Below are 17,694 nucleotides of genomic sequence, written 5' to 3'. Positions count from 1 at the left end.
AGTTCTTAACTGGAGATTTGTGACAGCTAAAAACATGCACTTTGAGATCATTCTAACCTGGATTCAAACTCCAGCCCAGGCTACCTTTGCGCATTTGAATGTATTCATGTCTGAGCCTCAGCGCCCCCTCAGTACAAGTGGCTGCTATTATACGGTGGAGCCAGTGGTCAGGGGGAAGAGGGTAACGAGAGGGGAACAGTGTGCCTCTGCCTGGATTGTAGCTCTGAGCTTCATGGCAGGCAAGGCAAAAGAAGGAATATTCTGAGCCCCATCATCCATTATCTGATAAAAAGCGCATCAGTTTGCCAACATGACAGATTTTCTTGGTGTATCATTTAAAAGGAAATTTTCAGGGGGGATTTTATGTAAAAGATGCTGAACCAGCAATGAACAATTTAAAGCAACTGTGGAGGAATCAACTCTCATAATGAAAAAGTGTAATACAAGGCAAAAAGAACCACATTTCTGTGGAAGACTAAGTGAATTTGGCCCAAGTATGTTGCTTTCCAGTGATTTGGTTTAAGGAAAGAACCTGGCGTATTTAGAGTGGCATATGTGGACGGCATGTTCAAGAGATAGACTTCTCTCAATACAACCTTCTTTAAATAGGCTTGTGAAAGGAGCTGCCTCATAGAAGGTGTGAAGTTTTCTTCTTTGACTAGATCCCAGAGCTATCAGCATTTTGCTTGTCGGATGAGGGAAATCTATTGGTTCTGCTAGTAGCAGGCGGAAGGGGATAAGTTGGATCTAAATTCTTACCTGAATGGATGGTGTTTTGGTCAGTTTTGGGTAACGAAGAATGGAAACCTCAGAGCTAGCTAAAATAAAAGGATGATGTTAGGAAACCGATAAAGTGAAAGGGGTGGGCTCTGAGGGCAATTCAAATACGAACGGTGACTAGGTTGTACTTCACAGATGCCAAACCTGGGAGAGATCCTGGATTCAAGACAGGCAGAGAGTTCTTTGGTCTTCATCTACCATTGTACCCCAGCATCTAGAACAATGCTTGACCCGTAGTAGGCCCTAGTAATTAAAGGTTAAATGAATAAATAAAAGGAAGGCAGCATAAGTCACTATAAAGCTTTGTCAAAATGGAGTAGTGATACTGCTGACTGCTTAGTATGTTCGACCTTGTGAAGGGGTGATCGTACCCCTATTTTGCTGGTGATCATTTAAAGCCACAGATTATGATTTGCCCACGTTCATTCAACATGCTACATTGGGGAGCTGGAATGTAACTAGATCTGCTTGACTAAAGCTTGTGCTGGTAACTCACGCCCTAGATGTGCAAAGTGTAAACAGAAGTAAACCCATATTACAGGAATATTAAGAAAGCATCATAGCAGCTGTTCTTTTGGAGAGTTCATCAAAAAATATTTTAATATAAGCCTGATCTGAAATATCAGGAAGCGTTTTCTCTTGGCTTCACTTTCTAGGGCTAGGGAACTTCCATCAGAACGAGTAATTTCTACCAGAGTCTTATGTTACTGGGTTACTAGTCAGAGTTTTTAAAGTAAAGATTGGCCATGGATTCTCTATTTCTCCCACTAAACAGAACAAAACGGAGGAACTGTCTTACAAGGCATTAGAAAGGTGACTAGTTGTCTTCTAGGTAGTTGTAGCTTTGAAATAACTACTGTTGTGTAAGTCATAGTGAGCTAGTTTGATGAAGTAACTACTGTTGAGGATAAGGGACTCAACAAGTTGATTACATTGTGTGCGTGCGCATGCATGCGTGCAGCGGTGTACGTGTGTGTGGGCATTTTGAAACCATCTGGGGTTAAGGTTTTCTTTGACTAGTTTATGCTTCTCTGCCAAATTACTGTAAAATGCATTGCATCTCCGTTGGAGGTAATATTGATATTGACTTTTTAAAATTGACATTTTTTTTATAGGTATCAGTATTATCTGCAGCTGAAGAAAGATATCTTGGAAGGAAACATTCCTTGTACATTAGAACAAGCAATTCAGCTAGCAGGCTTAGCTGTTCAAGGTAAATAATGGCAATTGATGATGTAATACATATATCAGATTAAAATGTGTGTTATAACAAGGGTGTCTGGCTGCCTCAGTTGGTGGAGCATGCAACTCTTGATCTCAGAGTTGTAAGAAGACTTCTGATGTAAGTTTGAGCCCCATGTTGGGTGTGGACATTACTTAAAAAAAATAAAGCTCTTTTAAAAAAATGTGTGTTGGTTCGGGGGTGGGAGAATGGGATAGGCTGGTGATGGGTAGTAAGGAGGGCACGTAGTGCATGGTGCACTGGGTGTTATATGCAACTAATGAATCATGGAACTTTAAATCAAAAACCAGGGATGTACTGTATGGTGACTAACATAATATAATAAAAAAATATTATTATAATAAAAAAAATGTGTGTTGGGTCCCCTGGGTGGCTCAGTCAGTTAAGTGTCTGTGTTCAGCTCAGGTCATGATCCTGGAGTCCTGGGAGATCAAGCCCCTCATCTGGCTCCTTGCTTAGCGGGAAGTCTGCTTCTCCCTCCCCCTCTCCCTCTGCCCCACCCAACTGCTTGTGCATTCTCACTCTCTTTTTCCCCCTTGCTCTCTCTCTCAAATGGAGAAATAAAATTTAAAAAAAAAAGTGTGTTATAACAGAAACAGCAAGGGATTCTTAAAGTTACTGACTTCCTATAGTAGTGTTTATGTATTAGTGAAATTAGTTTTCTTGTAGGAGAAAATGAATTTGGATTGCTTCCGTGAAATAAGAGACTTCGGAATGTTAAGCATGTGAGCATACGTCAACAGAGTGAATAGAGCAAAATTACAGAACACACACACACACACACACACACGCACACAGCATTTGATAATGCTAGGTATTCCTCTAGTTCAAGGAGTTGATCTGTAGCTCTGTAGCTAACTAATACTTTGGAAGAAGGATCAACCAAACAATGAGATTGATATAGTTATGTTTACTTATACTTTTTTTTCTTTAAAGATTTATTTATTTGTTTTTGGGGAGAGAGGGGTGGGGAGGGGCAGAGGGAGAGAATCCTTAAGCAGACTCGCTGCTGAGCGTGGAGCCTGATGCAGGGCTCGATCCCAGGACCCTGAGATCATTACCCGAGCCAAAGTCAAGAGTCGGGCACTTAACTGACTGAGCCACCCAGGTGCCCTTATGTTCACTTATACTCTAAGCATACATCATTTATGTGGTTTCTTATGCACCTATCCTGGATTATAGAGTATTGTCAATCATAATAGATAAAGTTTTGCGTCCACAAGTCATTTTGAATTGTTTGGTTCTGTTATTTTTCATGTCTAATCAGTATGTATCTACATGTATGCATATACTTTGGGAAGACTTCTGATGGGGCATTATTTCAAATGATAACTGGCATTTCATCTTGGAAATTGAAACTTAATCAGAAGAATCATTGGCTTTAGGAGTTAATTTTTCATAAGGTCTTTTGCTGAACTATTATTTTTTTTAAATAATGAAAAGTTTCTAAACAAATACATCTTGCCATAACATCATCAAGTGATCTGATTCCACTCCCTGGAGGTGAGCACTGCTATGAAGAGTTTGGTTTCTTCCTGACATCTTCCTGTGCCTAACTAAGCACATGTGATTATAGGGTAGGTTTTGTTTCTTTGTTAATTTTAGAAAAGAGATGATAATGCATACAGTTTGTAACTTATTTTTTTCACTTTATTAGTAGGCATTTTTCCAAGTCAAGACACACAAATCTACCTAATTAATATTTTTAGAAAGACTTTTTAAAATATGCACTTTATAGCTGTCAGGCACATATGACTTCTAAATCATAAGCATACCATCTATATACTGCATATTGAATTTAGTTTTGCATGTTTTCCTGTGCAACATAATTGATGTGAATATTTGTCATTTTGTATAGCTGATTTTGGTGACTTTGATCAGTATGAGTCCCAGGACTTTCTTCAGAAATTTGCCTTGTTTCCTGTGGTAAGAACTTCTTTTGATATGTGGGCTTTTTCTAAATTGTTTATTTTCATATCCTTAATAATCCCTGAAATGAAGTCCATATGGTGGACTTACGAGGCTAGAATAGTGCTAAAGAAATCAACTGCCTCTTATAAGCAGCGCGAGTGTAAATGCTTCCCTCATTGTAGTCTCCCTGGTTTTTGTAAACCCACAGAAAGGGAGGGGTGTGCAGTCCCTGGGCTGCAGCCAGAGAGATTTGTTTTGTGTGTGGGTGTGAGTCGAAGAGAGGGATACGTTTCCAACTTCTGAGCAACCACACAGAGGTTTTGCTTTTACCCAAAGTCTCGAAACCTCACACTTATGTGGAAGTGAGTTTGACTTCCCAGTAGCAGTGTAAAAAGTAGATGACCAAAAGACAGCGCTGTCTGCTGTTTAAAGTCACTACTGATGTAATTGACAGGAAAACCGCATTGGAACAACGAAGGGAGGTGGTAAGATGCTCTTCTGAGTGTCTACACGGCCAGCCGGGGAGTATCCGAGATGTTGTACTTGGCTCAGAATTGGCTGATGGGCGTTACTGACCTGAAATAACTCACCCGAAACTTTCCCCGGATGAACTGGGAAGGCAGGGCGGGCGTTTTGGCTCCTGAACAGAAGCTGCTTCATCCTTAGCAAGATTGTGATCACACACTTAAGCAAATCTCCCGCATACCGATACTAGTCTGAATTTTGCCCGACAGTGATAAGAGCCACTAACAGTCAGTGGCTTGTTTACTTACCGCAGTGTGTTCTCTTTAGGGGTGGTTACAAGATGAAAAAGTATTGGAAGAAGCAACCCAAAAAGTGGCCGTACTGCATCAGAAATACAGGTAACACTAAGAAATAAGAAGTGGCAAGAGTACGAAGCAAAGCCGGTGTGACTGAAATGTGTATTGACATGGTGACACTTGGCTTTACCGCTGCTGTAGCTGGGACTGCGACTGTGGCTCTGAGCACTTCCCCGCGTCAGCTCACTTAGTAGCCGTGTTTGCCAACGAGGAAGCTGAGAACAGTGAAAGCCGCCGTCAGGGAAGGGTGCCACTTCTTCACTCCCTATGTTAAAGGTTTGGGTGGTAACCTAGTCTGTGTGGGTTAATGCAAGATCAGGGAGACTTATTTTCTTTGATGGTGCAGCACGGATAGGGTTATCCCCCCTGCACACTGTCTTCTGGGGCATCTGTGCCACGAGCTGTGGCTTATTGCCCTGAGCTATGCTTCTGGGTCGGTAATGACTTCCTTCAGTAGTGCATCTGTATGTGTCGTCTGTAAGAAAAATCTTCCCCCAGAGAATGCTGGGTCTTCTTCTAAACCAAGTACCACACAGTTCCAAGTACTTTAGATGTCATTACATTCTTATAACCACTCTTTAAGGTGAATGATATTCTCTTCTTACAGATTGGAAAAACCAAGCTCAAAAAGACTAAATCACTTGCCCACAGTTACATGTGGTAGAGATGGGATTTGAACCCAGGTCTATCTGATTATATCCTGTTGTTTATCCCCTCCCATTAAAAATAACTTTTGGCCTTTAGTCTCTCCCACTCAAATCCATGTAGTTGCTCACTAAAAATTAATCTTCTTAAAATACCACTTTCTTTTCATCTCCCTTCCTTTCCTTCGTAAGTGTTCATGAGTCTTCTCTGGCTTTCCAGTAGCCTGAGTTCATTAGCACTGGGATTAAAGGCTTCACACACGTTGGTCACATCCTGCCTTTCCAGCTTCACTTTCGCTGTCCCATGAATGTTTTTTTTTCTCACCAGCATAACTGATCCCTCACACACCTCACCCTATCTTGTGTTACTTTCGTGCACTCATTTGTACATCTTTGTAAAAGATCATTGAGGAGGCACCTGGCTGGCGCAGTCGGTTAAGCAACTGCCTTCCACTCAGGTCGTGATTCCAGGGTCCTGGGCTGGGGCCCCACGTGGGGCTCCCTGCTCAGTGGGGAGCCTGCTTCTGCCCCTCCTCCCTGCTCATGCTCTCTCTCTCTCTCTGTCTTAAATAAATAAAATCTTAAAAAAAAAAAAAAGATAGTTTACTGCTATTCTGTATGAGGCTGGATGCTGTGGCATGAAGACAAATAGAACAATTCCTTGCCATCAAAGAATGTATTCCCTGCTTTGGGGTCTAAGGGGTGGACAAGACAACCGATTGGGATAGTAATTATAAACAATGTGATATGAGTGCAGTGGGGGAGGTGTGCATAGAATATGGTGGGTTCTGCGCATCCGACTCAGACTCAGGGCAATCACAGGAGCTGACAAAGGAGTGATACACAGGCCAACTTTTGGAGGATAGTGGGGATTGATCAGGTGCACGGGTGAGTGACAGGTGTGCCAGGCAGAGGGATGAACATGCACAGAGGCCCAAAGGCGTGAGAGAACATCATGGCTTGGTTGTGCAGTGTGGGCTGCCTTGTGGATGTAGGGGAGCCGCGGAGGATGAGGCCGGGGAGGCGAGTCTCCATGCCGTTGAGCACCTTCTTTACCCACACGGCTTCCTACCCATCCTTGTAACCGACAGTCTTCTAACCCTGATTCCTGCACTGAGCATTTGGCATTTAGCACACGATGCTTAGTAATGCCTGATATTTTGGATAACGAGCAGTTACTGAACAGTTTTGAAAGAATTCTAGCTTTCAGTGAAGGTTTCTTAGGGAGTTTTATTCCCCACGACCCGCTTGCCTGCCTGAAGTACAGGGAGAGGATCTTTATGACTAACCCTCTGCGTTCAGCACAGCGCTGTGTGCATAGTAGGCCTTCAGTCCATGTCGATGGATTGGTGTAACAAATTTCAGACGCTGAAAAACTTGAAATGTTTGTAAATGTCTAATGCCAAATTGATATGTAGCTTTTTAGAATTGCCTTTTGTTCTTTTTTCCATTTTTGGTTTGTTGATGAATCTCACATCTTTTGGGTTGCAGAAGGCTCACCGCTCCCGATGCGGAAATGCTGTACATGCAGGAGGTAGAGAGAATGGACGGCTACGGAGAAGAGAGCTACCCCGCAAAGGTGAGCGTGGCACAAAGGTGAGCATGACTACCGGGGCTCTCCAGATGAGTGTCAGGAGCTCTGAGAGGACAGCGGGGAGGCCCAGGGACACCCTGCTGTGCAGAGGCGGGAGATGTGCAGAAGTCTGGAAACTTGAAAGCGGAGATCCTGTGACCAGAATTTCATAGTAAAACACATTCCTGTTTTGCAGTTTGTTCTTTGAAATGCTCTTGGAGTTGAGTTCCTTCAGGAGCCCAACGCCTCCTATCTTCATACATATTGACAAGGTGACTCCTTGATACCTCTCAGACTTTGCCCTCCAGCGTAGGTCTTCTGAGCATCTTCTGTCTGGGAAACCAGCCCAGGGAGCTGGGGGTGGTTGTCACACCTGTCACCACCTGCTGCCGGACTGCTGCTTTCTGTGCTTTCTCCTTCCAGGATAGCCAAGGCAGTGACATATCCATCGGAGCGTGTCTTGAAGGGATCTTCGTGAAACACAAGAACGGAAGGCCCCCCGTGATATTTAGGTACTTTTCTTACATCTGCTTTGCACGTTCAGTGGCCTCTCCTGGTGATAGTGTTTAATACCTCTACTAGTAATACGGCCCACAAATCTCTCCCAGGGTCTCACTAGGAGATGGAAAGATGCCTTTCCTACAAAAAAATAACCCCGGCTACGGTGGTTGTTTCACGAGCCACTTTCTTCAAAACCAAATGTGTGGAAAACAGCACTTGTCATGATGGCCTGCTTATGAAATGCTTAAAGGTGTGTGACCCTTTTCTTGCCTATGGAGGCCATTCTTTGTTTTGATGTGAGTTTTTAATTTCAGCTCCAGCTAGGACTGTCTGTGGAAAATCCGGGCCTTTCTCTGACTCCAGTTACGTACCAAAATTCCTAAAATACCAATGTCTAAGCAAATTTCTTTCCTTCTTTTCTTTCTTTCTTTTTATTTATTTATTTATTTATTTTGTTAAGCCAGGTTCAGTTACTTTTATAATGTTCATTTTTTTCCCTGATTATAAAAATGTGATACTAGTCATTGTGTATGGAGTGAGAAAGGCAAAAAGGAGCATTCATTCCTTAAAGTCCGTACCCTAGAAAATCCTGAAGCATCATTTCATAGAAATATTTCCAATTTTACTCTGAGAGTGTATTTCCTTTGCTTCTATTCCTGATGAAAAAGTAAAAGTTTATATTGTTTTTGTAGAGCCGTAAAACATTTTGCCATTTTTGGTCCTGGGTTCCTTTGTATTTGCCATTTACCGAGTGCTTGTCATGAGCCAGGAACTGTGCTGAGTGCTCTCTGTGTGTTTTCTCATGTGATCTTCACAACTCTGAGCAGAGGGCACTACCACCCTTTTCCATATGGGATAATTGAGATTTGGGAAATTAAGTAATTTCCTTCAGGTCACCCAGTTATTAACTGGCATAACCAAGAACTCCAATTCTCCACTTGTGGGCTCTTAACCACTGTGTTAAATGGCTTCTTTTATGAAAAGGAACTTAATTCCCCGCTATTCACACCCTCTAAAAACCATCCTATTTCTTCTTGAGAGCTGGTTTTTTCTTTGAAGATTTTTTTTCCCTAAGCTGACATTTCTTCTTTATTTCTTTTGTTTTACTACAGCCTTTAAGGCTCTGAATTCTCCATGGCGATTATGACCATGGAGAGTGTACCAGGTTTGGGGAGCAGATCCCCAATCCCAGACCATATTGCCCTGGGTCAGGCAGTACTCCTCCTTGGCAGTTGCTCTCATGGCCCTAAGCTGCTCATTTAAGTCTTCCCAACATGTGAGCTGGGGGACAAAGGGCAGAAAAGGATCTGGTCTGCACCAGAAGGGCAGGACTGACAGGTGCCCAAAGGGCCACTTGAAACCTGGAGGCAACCAGCCAGCTTCTGTCTCACTGGATAAGAATTTTTATAAAATTGCCTTCTTCAGTATGATGCTAATAACCTTTAGGTTTAACAATTAAACATTGAGTGGCACCTGGCTGGCTCAGTCGGTAGAGCATGCAACTCTTGATCTCGGGTTGTAAGTTTGAGTCCCATGTTGGATGTAGAGATTACTTAAAAATAAAATCTTAAAAAAAACCCAACACAACAAATGTTGAATCACTACAAATTAATTTTATTTATTTAAATAAATTAAATCTAATATAATGGAGGAAGATAAAGAGGGGTAAAATTTTTTTCAGACCCTTTTTTTCCCTTTCATAAAATTATATAGTTAGATAATAAAATAAAATATTAATATATAAAATCTAAACGTGGTCAAACACAGTTAGAAAATATAAGATAGGTGTTTGAATCCCAGTGAACTCATCCAGAGTAGTTCACTCTTTTGGTCCCTAGCATTTGACCTTATTCTTCCCCCTGAAGCTTTTCCGAGCCCCTCTCCTCCCCCTTTGTGCCTCACATTTGCCTGGTATACCTGCAAAACTTAATGGTGCCTGCTTGCCTCTCTCTTCTCTCTCTTACCAACCCTCCAACTTCATGTGTCCCATGAGGGAAGCACTGTGCCTCACTGATCTTAGTATCCCAGGGACCTAACACAATTTCTGGCATTGCTAATGATGGGTACCCTTGAAGATGTTTGTTGAATGAATGAAGAAGGCATTGGTAACCAGCTAAGATAGGGATCTTTGATCCAACTAATCTGGCAAATGAGGGTAAAGAGATCTTACATTTTTAAGTACTCTTTGCCTTCACTTAGTCCACATGCATTTACTTTTTGCAACTAGCTGTGTCACTTCAATGAGAAGATGCATGTCAGCTGATTAAAACAACTATTTTCTATCTAAAATGATTAACAGTTGTTGACACCCCAGGCTCTAGAAGGACAAATCGTATGTTGTCTTCTAGATGGAACTCATATTGCTGTTTTCCATTTGTTGTTCTTTAGGTGGCATGATATTGCTAACATGTCCCACAATAAGTCCTTCTTTGCACTAGAGCTGGCCAATAAAGAGGAGACCATCCAGTTTCAAACTGTGAGTAAACATTAGGAATCTGCGTGGAACTTTTTTCCGAAAAGTTAACAAGTTAGCATTTCTGTGTGCGTGTTGGGGGAGGGAGGTGGCATTAAAATTATAATACTTAATACTTTTATAAAACATAAAATTTTATAACATTTTGCCCAATAGCCCTTGGCAAAAAGTAGTTGCTCAGTAAATACTGTTGAATGAATAGGTCCTTGGATAAATACTATCTGGTATGATGATTTTTAAATTAAACTAAAGGGACTAAATAGGGGAGAAAGTAAGCACTAATATCTTAATTTCCACTGCTAAGCAAAGGGCTCTGTAGAAATACTATTTCACGGTTATTTGCTTTTGCTCTCTTGACAAAGGCAATATTAAGTCACTGACTTAAATGTTTTGTTTCAAATTGTCTTGGTGTATCTTCGTCAAAATAAAAGTTGATATTTTCATAATTTTAAAATTTCTACGTCCTTTTGAAACAGTTTGGTGTGAGAGTCACACCCTTAGAATAGTGTTTTTTGTTTTTGTTCTTGGTCTTCGTAATTTGAATCCTAATGACGGCGTTCATACAATGGTGCAGCCTTAGAAAATGAAAGAATCGCCATGTGTTAGAAGTGACTTTGACGTACTGTGTCCCCAATTATGTCTTGTCCTCAGACAAACTCTGCATCGAGTCATAAATATGTTTTCATTTACTTTGTGCAATATTTCATTTGCTAGGAAGACATGGAAACGGCAAAGTACGTGTGGAGACTCTGTGTTGCACGACACAAATTCTACAGACTAAACCAGTGCAGCCTGTGAGTATAGCCTGTTCGTGGAAATGGCAGAAAATCATGAGGTTAGGCATTTTTATCTTGAGCTGTATGGTATCCTCTAGAAAGGCAAATTTTGTAGAAGAGAACAGTTCTATGACATTATTAATTCAAACTCTTTGCTTTTTTTCATGTTAAAATAGCTCTCAAAAATATTTTCAATTTACCTTCAGAACAACTTCTAATAACTACAGATCTATGCCTCTAAGATTTTCTTCACCTATTTACTAAAATCACTAATTCTTGAAAGTTAAAAAGAGAATGGTCTTTTTTTTTTTTTCAGTCGGCATTTTGAGTAATTGAAGACTATTCAGTCTGTCAAGCCATTTGAAGAATTTCTACCTTTTCTTCCCAATGTACCTCGTTCTTGGTCCCCATGGGTTTCCCCTTTTGTACTGGATCATTCCCATCAGCATGCAGACATGCTGTAATAAAATCACCCATTACAAACACTTGCCGTTCATTCCACATGCCATCCAGCCTCGGCTCCATATCTCTGCTCTCCTCTAGGGCGCATTTCTGCATAGGAGTCGTATATGCTTGCTTCCTCTCCTGCCTCCCGCCCGGCTTCCCCTAGCTGCCACACACTGACACTGCTGGTCACAGTGACAGTGACCTTCATCCCATGGTCCTTTCAGCACTTAACCTCTGGTCACCCCTTCCTTCCTGCACCGCGCTCCTCGTTGGCTGCCAGGACCCCACCCTCTCTTGCTTTTCCTCTTTCTAGGCTGTTTCTTCTCAGTCAGCTTTGCTGGTTTAATCCTCAGACCTCTTCTGCACCTTCCTCGTTCACATTGTATCAGCCCTACAAATAGTGCATCGGGTTTTATTTCTAGCTCAGTCTTCTCCCTGAGCACAGCCGACCGCCTGTTGACATCTCCACTTGGGGACCTAGGAGGCATCTCAGATAGGATATGTCTAAATCCAAACTTGATGCCTTCTTCCTCTTCCTGCTCCCAAGTCTGCTTCTTCCCTACTCTTTCCCATTCCATAAATGGCAACACTCCATATTCACCCAGTTGCTCAGGCCCCAAACCTACTTAATTCTGTCTTGACTCCTGTTTCTTTCATCCCATATCCATTTCATCAGCAAGCTCTGCCTCAAAATGTATCTGAAATCCAGCCACTTTTACCACCTCCTCTGCTAACAGCTTTGTGCCAAGCTACCAGTGTTTCTCATCTGGGGGATTGCTGGAGCCTTCTGACGCTCTCCTCGTGTCCACACCTGCCCTGCCTACACCTAGCTTTCCGTATGTCAGTCAGACTGGTCTTAGTTGAATATGGGTCAGATCCTCTTGCCCTTAAAACCCTGCACTGGCATTTCATCATGCTTAAAAGTACAAGACCGTCCAAGATCTGGTCCTTGCCTGGTTCCCGCCTTGTATCCTTTAAACCCTCCTCCTGCTCACCCTGTCCCAGCCACACTAGGATCCTTTCCAGTCTGTGAACATGTTCTGCCCTTAGGGACCCTGTGCTTGCCCCTTCCTCGGCCTGAAATGCTTTTCCTTCCCATGCCTCATTCTCCTGCTGCGTCTGCTGTCTGATCAGAGGTACCCTGGCTGCCCTGGGTACTCCCTTCCTGTCCACTGCCTGTCTCTCTGTATCCCCTTGCCCTATTTTATTCTTCTTCATAGTACTTGGCCCCACCTGAATTTGTATATTTGTTTGCTTACTTGTTTATTGCCCGAATCTCTTCTCAGCAGGTAAGCACCCCAGCAACGCAAAGGGCAGACACTCTGGTTAACCCCTGTGTTCCCAGTGCTGAGCAAGGGGGCTGGCCCACGGTAGGCCTTGGTGAATTTGTTGAAGAAACGCATGTTAAGAGGTCTGATTTGGGATGTCCGTGGTGCTGTAGGAGCCCTTAGGAGAAGGGTTCCTAACCCAGAACTGCCACGCTAGGAAAGGCTTCCCAGTGGAGTGGCATCCACACTGAGATTTGAAGACTTTGCTCTATCCCCACAACCTTCCTTTAAGCTGCTGTCTCTCCTCTGGCCCATTGCAGCTGCCTCCCGTCTGGCTCCCCTGCCCCATCTCACCTGGCTCCGGCCAGTTTTCTGGATAAGTGAGCAAAAGATGTAACACTCCACCCAAAGTTATAGTTCAGAACCACAGCTGAGCCTGTCCCTTTCCGTACCCTTCCTGAGCTACGGCATGAAGTGCAAGACTCCTGGATCCTCCTCTGGGCTCATCTGCCCAGCGGACCCTTGATCCTGGCCCTGGAGCCCGTAGTCCTTACAGCGCTGATGCTTCTCGCAGCCCAGGCTTTGCTGGAATGCTCTCTCACCCCTTCTCTGGCAGACTCTTTGTTGTTTGTCCTGATCCAGTTTAAGTGCAGGTCCTGGAGGCCACCATGCATTTAGTTTGCTTAGTCCTTGGTACCATTCTCAAAGTACTGGTTGTTTCCTACCACTTGCATAACAATCATTCTGATTCGGTAGATACTTTCTCTGTGCCAAGCATTATGTGGAGAGCTTTTATCTCCTTTCATCTTTACAGTAGCCCGGTTTGGTACAATTACTACTGCCCTTTTGTAGATGCAGGTGTGGGGACATAGAGGTCTGCAGTCGTGTGGCCCTGCCATGCAGCCAGCGCTCCTTCCCCCCACGCTAGGCTGCTGGTGTGGCGAGTGCCTGCTGTCCTACACAGACCTGGCTTTTCCGTCTCATCCGCTAGTGCCCCAGAGGCCGACAGGGCGCCTGGTACCTAAGGCTTAGTGAATAATGGAAGCCTGATGAGATGGTGATGGGCGTCAGAGGGGAGAAGAAAGAGCCCATTTGCTCCTTGTTGATTTCCTTTTACTACTGATTGTAAATTGGAGGAAAAAAAATCTTCAGAGGACATTTGTCCCTTTAGGCCAAGAAGGAAGAGAAAAGGCTATGGATGTGATTTCCGTTCTATAGGTACCCAAGGTGTGAAGAAAAACTGGTTAGGAATAACCTTGCAAAGGGCAGGCCCATCTCTGGGACTCATGAAAGAAAAGGAAGTGACCAGGGATGACCCTACCAGAGAACCAGCCAACGGTTAGCCTGTAGGCCCCAGTCCTCCTTTCCCCCCTGAGTACCAACGCCCCCCCCTCCGCAACTGTGCTTTTCTCTGAGCCCAATGCTGGTCTGCTGATGCGATTTGGGAAAGCGCTACCTGACAGGGAGGAGGAGACCTGCTTTCTTTGTGTGCATATGGGAACCTTCTCTGCTGGCTGCTGCCTGGGCTCGCAGGTCTGAGAGTGTGTGTGTGAACATGCCCCCACTGGTGGCCAGATTCAGTGGTGCTAGGAGTCCAGGCCAGTCACACTGGGGCTCTCCTGGGTTGGCCTGGTTACCCGAGCACCTGTGACACTATTTTGTGCAGAAGCAGTGTTCTGAGACTCAGGCAGTAGATACGCACTCTGGAGGAGCACGGCCTTGTCATAAGTTTGAGGGTATTCATCGTGTCGAACCCCTTCTGGAAAAGAATGGAGAATCAAAGCCATCATTTTGAATAAACTGCAAAATACCATCTCTTCCCAGTAGCCATCCATATTGGTTGGTGGTTAATGCCTTTTTTTTTTTTTTAAGATTTTATTTATTTGAGAGAGCATGAGCAAGGGCAGAAGCAGAGAGAGGGAGAGAGGGATAAGCAGACTCCCCACTGAGCAGGGAGCCTGACGAGGGGCTCGGTCCCAGGACGCTGGGATCATGACCTGAGCTGAAGGCAGACGCTTAACTGACTGAGCCACCCAGGTGCCCCAGTGCCTTTTGTTAAAAAGAGGTTTTTTTGCATATCACCACCTGGTAATCATTTTAAAGTTCAGATGGAAAAGAAATCAACTCGGTTGTAGAAATCTAAGCTTTGTAATATTGCTGTTTTTTGCTAAATAGGAATAAAGCTATATTATTATGGTCTTTAGTTGCATATATCTATATAAAGAAAACGCAAGGGGTGCCTGGGGGGCTCAGTCAGTTAAGCGGCTGACTAAGCTCAGGCTATGATCTCAGAGTCCTGGGATTGAGTCCCACTTGGCCTATGTGTCCAGCGGGGAGTCTGCTTTTCCCTCTCCCTCTGCCCACCCCCGCGCCCCCTGCTCCTGCTCTCTCTCAAATAAATAAATAAAATCTTAAAAAAAAAAAAAAAGAGAAGACACAAGAGTTTCAGAAATGAAATAGTTCTGTTTAAAGGGCTATTTTCTACACTTTGTTTTTAATCTGTACATCCAGTAGATTAAGGAAGTCCATATCCATGAGCTATTCCTGTGTCATTATTAATGAGGGAGGACACCTGCTGTGTTCTGTGGGGAAACTTAATTTATTTCACTATCAGCAATTGTTCTCAGGTGAAGGAAATGAATTCTTAGCTTTTAATGTTTTGATGGGTGATAAAACTAAAAATAGCTTTAAATTTTATGGCCTTTATTGTTTTAAGGCGCTCAACCTAGGCTATTCAGTCACATTTAATATAATGATCTTGGAGTATTGGTAGATTTGTTCTCACGGTCCAGATGGGTCATCTTACAGTGTGATGGGCATTTAATGAAACTGTAGCAGGCCTGAAGTTTGACAGTGGATTCTGGACGGCTGGCTCAGCCTGGGGCACCTGGTGGTTCAGGAGATGGTCTACTTGTATAAAAGGAGGACTTTGCTCTAGAGTGTCCCTTTCCCTACCCCTCAGTCCTGATATATAATCCAATGATATTTGGGATGGCCTCGTGTGACTCATCCAAACTTGCCCCAGATGACTATATTTTAGAATTTATAAAATGACATGACCCATCATAAATCTTGCCCCCTCCTTCCACTTTTAAACAAGGTATTTTGAATAACAGAATCATCTTTTTATGTCACCCAAGCCTTAAAAATGTGAGAAGAAGAATGTTAATATTCCTTTAGGGTTAGCTTAGGAATTATAGGAGATAAAGTCAATCTGTTTGGTCAAATAACTTCTTCCAAATCCCACAATTGGTCCTGCTGTAATCAGCCTCTCTAATTTATATGAAAAAAATACTGGGATAGAAACAGAATCTTGGGGAGGATGGTACCCCCCAATCTACAGAGCATGTGATCAAGGTTTCAAGAGACTTTATCTAGAGGGAAAGCTGACTTTCAGTCACCAGCAGGTGAGAGGGTTGTGTTCTGGAGACTCTGACCAGATCACTGACTGGAGGAGGCCCTTCCTGGAGGGGGATGGGGCTGGCCCTTCTGTGAGCCCACTGCAGGGTTTAAAGAGACTGGAGGAGGGTGCCTGGGTGGCTCAGTCTGTTGAGTGTCTGGCTCTCGATTTCGGTTCAGGTCATGTTCCCAGGGTCCTGGGGGGTGGAGCCCCCTGTTGGGGGTGGGCCCCTCCCACTCAGTGGGGAGTCTGCTTGTCTCCCTCTGCCCTGCCTCCACCACTCTCTTGCTTATACTCTCTCTAAAATAAATAAATACATCTTAAAAAAAAAATAAAGGGACTGGAGGAGGCCTGGAAGGAGATAGAGTAACCCCTATCCCATCAGAGAAGGTCATTGTGACCAGCGTTTTCTAGGTATTTCCACCATACGACACATTTTTTGCTCATCAAAATCTCTTCACTAGCTATAAATCTATGAAAAAAGAAGCTCACAAAGCAAAATTGAAACAGCTTTTGGGAATAACTTCACTGTAAATGCTCAGTAATTCACATCTGCTTCTGTCCTCACTCACCATGTCGCTTGCTTGCTCAACAAACATTTGAGGCCTTCCTTCTGTGCCAGGCACCAGTGATACCATTATGTCCTCTTGCCTCCATGGAGCTTACAGATCATTCGGGGCCGGGGAGGGGGTCAACAAATCATGGACCGTTAGGAGCCTGTGCTCCGTAATCTGACGGACAGGCTGGTTCCAGTGCCGGTTCTGCTACTTCCTGGTCACGTGACCAAGAGTAGTTTCCTTAACCCAAGTGTCAGTTTCCTCATCTGTAAAATCAGGATTGTAACTGGCATCCCTTCTGGTGTTGGGGTTCAGATTCTGTGAGATAATCATGTTCAGTCGTTAGCACCGTTTCACTAGAAATAATACTTATTTTACTGGGGCTAGCAGCCTTTACTCATTTTGTCTTCTCCAGGGCACACATAATGCTGATTTTGTTCTTTTTTTTTTTTTTAAGATTTTATTTATTTGTTCGACAGAGATAGAGACAGCCAGCAAGAGAGGGAACACAAGCAGGGGGAGTGGGAAAAGAAGAAGCAGGCTCATAGCGGAGGAGCCTGATGTGGGGCTCGATCCCATAACCCCGGGATCACGCCCTGAGCCGAAGGCAGACGCTTAACCGCTGTGCCACCCAGGCACCCCTCCGCTGATTTTGTTCTTAAGAGTTCTTCAGCTGTCTCATTTTTAGCAGCAGCCATCAACATAGTAACTGCCCAGAAAGTCTGGAAAACACCAACCAGCAGCAGACCGTTTGGTCTTGTACGCTAAGATTAGGCTAGCTAGTCTCCCAGTAAGCTGCGTTTACAACAGCAGCAGGAAGAAGGAGGAGGTGGGATCTTAGAACTGATGGCGAGGCTGCCTAGTCGAGCAGTCTGGCAGGAGAAAGATGGGTTAGTTTGTTTGTGTTTAGTGGGAAGTGGCCTCTGCAGTGGACAGCGTCACCTCCGCACTGGGTGCTGCCGGCTCGGGCGCCAAAATAGATACTGCGTGTGGGAGTTACTGCCTCTGCTTCTAAGCTCTGCACCTTTGGTTTCTGTGTTTAACACATTTAAGTTTGATTTTTGCCCCAGGCTGGGCAAGTCTGGACATGTTGGAGTATTCTGTTGGCAGCCCTTCCTTCTCATTTCTGAATTTTGAATGTATAGTACTTCATTATTTTTTAGTTTTAGAGAGAGAGCACATGCATGAGCACGAGGTGGGGCGGCTCAAAGGGAGGAGAGAGAGGAGGAACCTCTTCAGAGAAGGAACCGCTCTTAAGCAGGTTCCACGTCCAGTGCAGAGCCTGACACGGGGCTCGATC

At 43.9% G+C, this 17,694-nt stretch overlaps 1 protein-coding gene across 1 annotated transcript in view; it reads left to right on the top strand.

Annotated features, from left to right (window-relative positions):
* Nucleotides 1-17,694, top strand: part of PTPN21 (protein tyrosine phosphatase non-receptor type 21) — a 72,745-nt gene that overhangs the window by 35,344 nt on the left and 19,707 nt on the right. The window contains 7 exon segments of the mRNA XM_034642403.1: nucleotides 1,896-1,993; nucleotides 3,882-3,949; nucleotides 4,727-4,797; nucleotides 6,891-6,978; nucleotides 7,396-7,484; nucleotides 9,862-9,949; nucleotides 10,661-10,740. Of these exon segments, the coding sequence (XP_034498294.1) occupies nucleotides 1,896-1,993; nucleotides 3,882-3,949; nucleotides 4,727-4,797; nucleotides 6,891-6,978; nucleotides 7,396-7,484; nucleotides 9,862-9,949; nucleotides 10,661-10,740 (582 nt within the window).

Source organism: Ailuropoda melanoleuca, chromosome 14 (genome assembly GCF_002007445.2).
Source record: "Ailuropoda melanoleuca isolate Jingjing chromosome 14, ASM200744v2, whole genome shotgun sequence".
In the NCBI taxonomy this organism is placed as follows: domain Eukaryota; kingdom Metazoa; phylum Chordata; class Mammalia; order Carnivora; family Ursidae; genus Ailuropoda; species Ailuropoda melanoleuca.
Note: the sequence above shows the minus strand (reverse complement) of the source record. Positions and strands in the feature narration are given on the sequence as shown.